The following is a 7,137-nucleotide window of genomic DNA, read 5'->3' as shown; positions in this document are numbered from 1 at the left end:
AGTACTGCCCCTCCGACAGTGTGGCGCTCCCTCAGCACTGTCCCTCCGACAGTGTGGCGCTCCCTCAGCACTGCCCCTCCGACAGTGCGGCACTCCCTCATTACTACCTCTGGGACAGTACAGCGCTCCCTCAGTACTGCCCCTCCGACAGAACGATGCTCTTTCAGTACTGCCAGTCCAACAATTGCAGCACTCCCTCAGTACTGCCCCTCCGACAGTGCAGCACTCCCTCAGTACTGCCCCTCCGACAGTGCAGCACTCCCTCAGTATTCCCCCTCCGACGGTGCGGTGCTCTCTAAGTACTGCCCCTCCCACAGTGCATGGGTCCCTCAGTACTGCCCCTCCGACAGTATGGCGTTCCCTCAGTACTGCCCATCCAACAGTGCGGTGCTCCCTCAGTACTGCCCCTCCCACAGTGCAGCACTCCCTCAGTACAGCCCCTCCGACAGTGCAGCACTCCCTCAGTACTGTCCCTCCGATAGTGCGGTGTTCCCTCAGAACTGCCCCTCCGACAGTTGAGCACTCCCTCAGAACTGTACCTCCGACAGTGCAGTGCTCCCTCAGTACTGCCCCTCCGACAGTGCGGCACTCCCTCAGTTCTGCCCCTCTGACAGTGCAGCGTTCCCTTTGTACTCTCCCTTGACAGTGCAGCACTCTCTCAGTATTGAAACCTCCGACAGTGCGGCACTCCCTCAATACTTCCCCTCCAACATTGCGGCCCTCCCTCAGTACTGCCCCTCCGACAGTGCAGCACTCCCTCAGTATTCCCCCTCCGACGGTGCGGTGCTCTCTAAGTACTGCCCCACCGACAGTGTAGCATTCCCTCAGTACTGCTCCTCCAACAGTGCAGTGTCCCTTAGTACTGCCCCTCCGACACTGCAGCTCTCCCTTAGTCCTGCCCCTCCGACAGTGTAACATTCCCTCAGTACTGCTCCTCCAACAGTGCAGTGTCCCTTAGTACTGCCCCTCCGACACTGCAGCCCTCCCTCAGTCCTGCCACTCCGACAGTGCAGCACTCCCTCAGTACTGCCCCTCCAACAGTGCAGAGTCCCTCAGTACTGCCCCTCCGACAGTGCGGCCCTCTCTCAGTACTGCCCCTCCGACAGTGCGGCGCTCCCTCAGTACTGCCCCTCCGACAGTGCAGCCCTCTCTTAGTACTGCCCCTCCGACAGTGCGGCGCTCCCTCAGTACTGCCCCTCCAACAGTGCAGCGTCCCTCAGTATTGCCCCTCCGACAGTGCGGCCCTCTCTCAGTACTGTCGCTGCAACAGCTCAGCACTCCCTCACCAATACCCTGTACAGTTGTAGCAGGACTTCCCTGCTTTTATACTCTATCCCGCTTACAATAAAGGCCAACATTCCATTTGCCTTCCTGATTACTTGCTGTACCTGATTACCAAATTTTTGTGTTTCATGCACAAGGACCCCCAGGTCCCTCTGTACTGCAACACTTTGTAATCTCTCTCCATTTAAATAATACTTTGCTTTTTTATTCTTCCTACCTAAGTGGATAACCTCACATTTTACTCCATCTGCCAAATTCTTGCCCACTCACTTAATCCTATCTATATCCCTTTGCAGATTTGTTCTGTCCTCTTCACAACTTGCTTACTGATTATAGTTCTGTAACATTTGGAGATAAATATTTATGAGGACTTGCAGCAAGCACTTTAAACGTGATGTAATCAGAGCAAGGTTCGGCTTCCGGGCAGAAGGGGTTGAATGTAGGCGGTATAGCTCTCATTCCCACTACCTACCTTTAATAGAACACAACACCATGCTTCTGAGCAAACACTACGGCAACTGATGCCTTCTCTTATGGAAGCACATTATATTTTCAGAATAATCTCTGTTTATGATTAATGGGAATATGAATTTTGATTCTTCTGAACTTCAATCTGGAAGTTTAAAAATATTCTAACTATAAACACAATATCCACCAACACTCACACATCCGTAAATAAAAAAACCATAAGGAAATAAAGTGTATAGGAACTCAGAAAAAGAATCACCTTGAGCGTTGTAATTTAAAGTGAATTGTTTGAGCTAAGGGAATTGCTCCTCTAAATACTAAGAGTAGCTTATGTGACACAAAAATGGACTTGTATTTTTACACATTTTGGAGTGTAGTCACTGTTGCAATGTAGGAAACACAGCAGCCAAATTGCGCACAGCAAGCTCCCACACACAGCAATGTGATAATGACCAGATAATCTGTTTTTGTTATAAGAACATAAGAAATAGGAGCAGGAGTCGGCCATTCGGCCTCTCAAGCCTGCTCCACCATTTAATAAGATCATGGCTGATCTGATCATGGACTCAACTCCACTTCCCTGCCCTGCTCCCCATAACCCTTGACTGCCTTATTATTCAAAAATCTGTCTATCTCCGCCTTAAATATATTCAATGACCCAGCCTCCACAGCTCTCTGGGGCAGAGAATTCCACAGATTTATGACCCTCTGAGAGAAGAAATTCCTCCTCATTTCCGTTTTAAATGGGCGACCCCTTAGTCTGAGACTATGCCCCCAGTTCTAGATTCCCCCACGTTGAGAAACATCCTCTCTGCATCTACCCTGTCAAGCCCCCTCAGAATCTTAAACGTTTCAATAAGATCACCTCTCATTCTTCTAAACTCTAATGAGTGAGTATATGCCCAACCTCCTCAATCTTTCTTCATAAGACAACCCCTTCATCTCAGGAATTAACCTTCTCTGAACTGCCTCCTATGCAAGTATATCCTTCCTTAAACACAGAGACCAAAACTGTACACAGTACTCCAGGTATGGCAGGACTTCCCTGTATTTATACTCTATCCCCCTTGCAATAAAGACCAACATTGCATTTTCCTTCCTGATCATGCAGCATCCCACTCTGCCATACATTATAACTGACAGCCTGAGTTAGAAGTTAAAACCCCTTTCAGACACAATACGTTGAGTTCCTTACATCCCAGGGCAGGGGAAGCCGCCCCCTAGGGGCTCCTGCAGGCGGGGCTGAGCCAGTTTGAGGCGAAGCTCACAGCGGATCCCAGCGAGCTGTCCCTGGTGAAAGTGCTGGAGCAGGGAGACAGAGAGAGGTGGGAGGGGGATTCAGATACAAGCATCCGACCACAGGAGGGTGGGAAAATGTGACCCTTCCCTCCTAGCCCAGGGCTGGTGGCAGCGGCTCGACTGACACGCCGAGAGCGGAGCGCACCAAACAGAACAAAACCCACTCGCAACTGATGCCGGCTGGTGCTTCTGAAATTCAATGCGGGCTGGAGAATCTCAGGCGTGGGATCGCGCCGTGTAAATGCCGTAAATGCATATAGTACAAGGATCGCCCGGAACTGCCAATGTGATGCATCTGTACAACAGGAATGTCACTGGTTTAAGATGGGTAATAAGCAGACGATATTTACTGATGAACAACTAGACGCATATCAGGTAAGGGGGAAGGAACCGCAAGCACCTGTGCAGGCAATGTCTCCAAATAAACAATTCTGCCTTTTCCTGAAACTGTCTGTATTGCAACACTCGACCAGGGCTGTAAACACAGCAGCATCCGGCTCCTTGTTCATTTCAAGACAAAATATTTCTTCTCGAAAAAATGTTTACTTTTAGCGTTCTAGTTGAATTCAATGTTGTAGATTTAGTTAACATAAACTGGTAACAGTAACACGGTATTATATCAGCCTAACACATTTATCGCTGTCTCGCTTTCAAATCTTTCTGCAAACCAGAGAACACATAAAACTTGCAATTTACCAGATCTGTTCAAAGTTTGCAGCCAGCTGGTGAAAATTGTCTGAATTTAACAGGAACTTCGTTATTAATGTGTTAATTATCTTTTTTAATTATTTCAATGTCTGAACTGAGGTGCCTCTCTCTCTCTGACACGGTTTTTACACAACAGCCTCTCTGACAGCCCCGGGCTGCATCAATCCCGCCAATGCAATCTGCAGTTTAACGCTAAACACTTTGAGAATTATTTTTCTCGGAAGTGACTGCGGGTTATTTCAGGCGGAGAGGAAGACAGGGAGCAGCGAAATTCAACTCGGCGTAAAATGTAAATACACGCAAGCCGGGCTTTTGTGCACCGTGTGTATTTATTTATTCAGTGAGAAAAGCAGCTTGCAATCTGCATGGAGCCGCAGTGTCCCGCTGCCAACCGGCTGCTTGTAAATGTCATGTCAGTTTCTTGCACAGATAACCAACCCAGAGCTCGTGTTTACCCGCGCTCAGCCACACACACCGCCTCCCCGCGAGAGGACTGGCAAAAGAGCGAGACACAGCAGAAAGGCCCAATTAACTTTTTAAACCGATAATATTCCAAGAGAAAGACACCCAGCTGCTGGGTCTAATCCTGAGTGTGGCAGCGACCTGTACAGTATCAGCAGGATAAGAGAGAGGGAAATGTTGTGACAAGTGATGCTGCAATGAAATGATGTGTACATTTCCAGCAGTTAGTCTCACATGATCCACGAGCCAGTAACTACAAGTAGTTCTGTGGCACATCTCACTCAGCCCTGCAGTATATTTTCCTGCTCAGCTTTCGGCGTTAGCTGCGGCTCACTGGCAGCGCTGTCGCCTCCCAATTGTAAGGTTGTGGATTGACTCCAGAGATTGACCCCAAGGATCGAGGCTGACGTTCCACTGCGGTACTGAGGGAGGCGCTGCCTCCTGGGTCAGAGCTTAAGGCGAGGCGCTCAGTTGGATGTAAAAGATCCCATGGCACTCTTTCAAAGAAGAGCAGGGGAGTCCTGACTAATATTTATCCCCCAGTTAATACCACTAAAACAGATTATCTGCTCATTATCTCATTGCTGTTTGTGGGAGCTTGCTGTCCACAAATTGGTGGCCGCGTTTCCCACATTACAACAGTGACTACACTCCAAAATTACTTGGCGGTAAAACGCTTTGGGACATCCTAAGGTCACTAAAGGTGCTATATAAATGCAAGTCTTTCTTATTCATTCAGCCTGACTGCCTGCCTCTCTTCCGCACCGACATCCGGGCCAGGGTGTCCTTAGAGATGGAGCACGCGGTGTCCACCGGTACGCTCGCGGCCTTCCGCGAGAGGTGGGCGCTGGAGGGACTGGAGTGCATCATCACCCCCGGCAACCAAATTTTAATTTGATTTTATGTTTTAAAGTTTAATTTGTTTTAATTGCCGGGTTTTTAGTGTCCCCCTCCCCTTTTATAGGGGGCACTTGTAAATTATATGATTTTAATGCCCCCAAATTTTTTTTTTAAAACCCCCCCCATAAAAAACAAAACATTTTTTAAAAGAGGGCAGTTAAAAGTGTCTGGAGTGTCCCCCAGATCGGGGGGCACTCGATCTAATGTTTAATTTGTCTCCCCCAAAAAGAGTTGTGGCAGCGACCTGTACAGTATCAGCAGGATAAGAGAGAGGGAAATGATGTGACAAGTGATGCTGCAATGAAATGATGTGTACATTTCCAGCAGTTAGTCTCACATGATCCACGAGCCAGTAACTACAAGTAGTTCTGTGGCACACCTCACTCAGCCCTGCAGTATATTTTCCTGCTCAGCTTTCGGCGTTAACTGCGGCTCACTGGCAGTGCTGTCGCCTCCCAATTGTAAGGTTGTGGATTGACTCCAGAGATTGATCCCAAGGATCGAGGCTGACGTTCCACTGCGGTACTGAGGGAGGCGCTGCCTCCTGGGTCAGAGCTCAGTTGGATGTAAAAGATCCCATGGCACTCTTTCAAAGAAGAGCAGGGGAGTCCTGACTAATATTTATCCCCCAGTCAATACCACTAAAACAGATTATCTGCTCATTATCTCATTGCTGTTTGTGGGAGCTTGCTGTGCAAAAATTGGTGGCCGCGTTTCCCACATTACAACAGTGACTACACTCCAAAAGTACTTGGCGGTAAAACGCTTTGGGACATCCTAAGGCCACAAAAGGTGCTATATAAATGCAAGTCATTCTTATAATGCTCCTAAGCATTCAGATGTCCTTACCGCTGGCAAAGAAGCACAAGAATGAAATGGGTCAAAATGGATAATTCATCAACAAATAGCAACATAAAACGGCTCTTTAAATCAAACATTTAACTCTAACAGTTGTGTGGTTTCATTGTAAAAGTATTGTTTACTGATTATAGTTCTATAACATTTGGAGATAAATATTTATGAGGACTTGCAGCAAGCACTTTAGTCGTGATGTAATCAGAGCGAGAGTCTGCATCAGGGCAGAAGGGGTTGAATGTAGACGGTATAGCTCTCATTCCCAACACCTGCCTTTAATAAAACACAACACCATGCTTCTGAGCAAACACTGTGGCAACTGATGCCTTCTCTCATGGGGCGTTACATTTGTGGTTTTCCAACCCACTGGGACCTCTCCAGAATCCAGGGAATTTTGGTAGATTACAACCAATCATAGAACCACAGAAATTTACAGCACGGAAGGAGGCCATTCGGCCCATCGTGTCCGCGCCGGCCAACCAAGAGCTATCCAGCCTAATCCCACTTTCCAGCTCTGGGTCCGTAGCCCTGTAGGTTACAGCACTTTTAAGTTCACATCCAAGTATTTTAAAAATGTGGTGAGGGCTTCTGCCCCTATCACCCTTTCAGGCAGTGAGTTCCAGACCCCCACCACCCTCTGGGTGAAGACATTTCCCCTCATATCTCCTCTAAACCTCCCCCCAATTACTTTAAATCTATGCCCCCTGGTTGTTGACCCCTCTGCTAAGGGAAACAGGTCCTTCCTATCCACTCTATCCAGGCTCCTCATCATTTTATACACCTCAGTCAGGTCTTCCCTCAGCCTCCTCTGTTCCAAAGAAAACAGACCCAGCATCTCCAATCTTTCCTCATAGCCAAAATTCTCTAGTCCAGGCAACATTCTTGTAAATCTCCTCTGCACCCTCTCCAGTGCAATCACATCTTTCCTGTAATGTGATGACCAGAACTGCACACAGTACTCCAGCTGCGGCCTAACCAGTGTTTTATACAGTTCAAGCATACCCTCCTTGCTCTTGTATTCTATGCCTCGAATAATAAAGGCAAGTTGCTTTCCTAACCACCTTATCCACCTGGCCTGCTACCTTCAGGGATCTGTGGACCTGCACTCCAAGGTCCCTTTGTTCCTCTACACTTTTCAGTGTTGTACCATTTAATGTGTAT

At 48.0% G+C, this 7,137-nt stretch overlaps 1 protein-coding gene across 1 annotated transcript in view; it reads left to right on the top strand.

Moving 5' to 3' along the window:
- Positions 1–3,247: 3,247 nt before the first annotated feature.
- cib2 (calcium and integrin binding family member 2) overlaps positions 3,248–7,137 on the top strand; it is a 625,685-nt gene continuing 621,795 nt past the window's right edge. The window contains exon 1 of the mRNA XM_070864228.1: positions 3,248–3,426. Coding sequence (XP_070720329.1) covers positions 3,376–3,426 — 51 coding nt within the window. The 5' untranslated portion in view covers positions 3,248–3,375. The remainder of the gene's footprint in view (positions 3,427–7,137) is intronic.

The sequence above is a fragment of the Pristiophorus japonicus genome, chromosome 21 (genome assembly GCF_044704955.1).
Source record: "Pristiophorus japonicus isolate sPriJap1 chromosome 21, sPriJap1.hap1, whole genome shotgun sequence".
In the NCBI taxonomy this organism is placed as follows: Eukaryota; Metazoa; Chordata; class Chondrichthyes; family Pristiophoridae; genus Pristiophorus; species Pristiophorus japonicus.
This window is presented reverse-complemented; position numbering and strand designations above follow the sequence as displayed.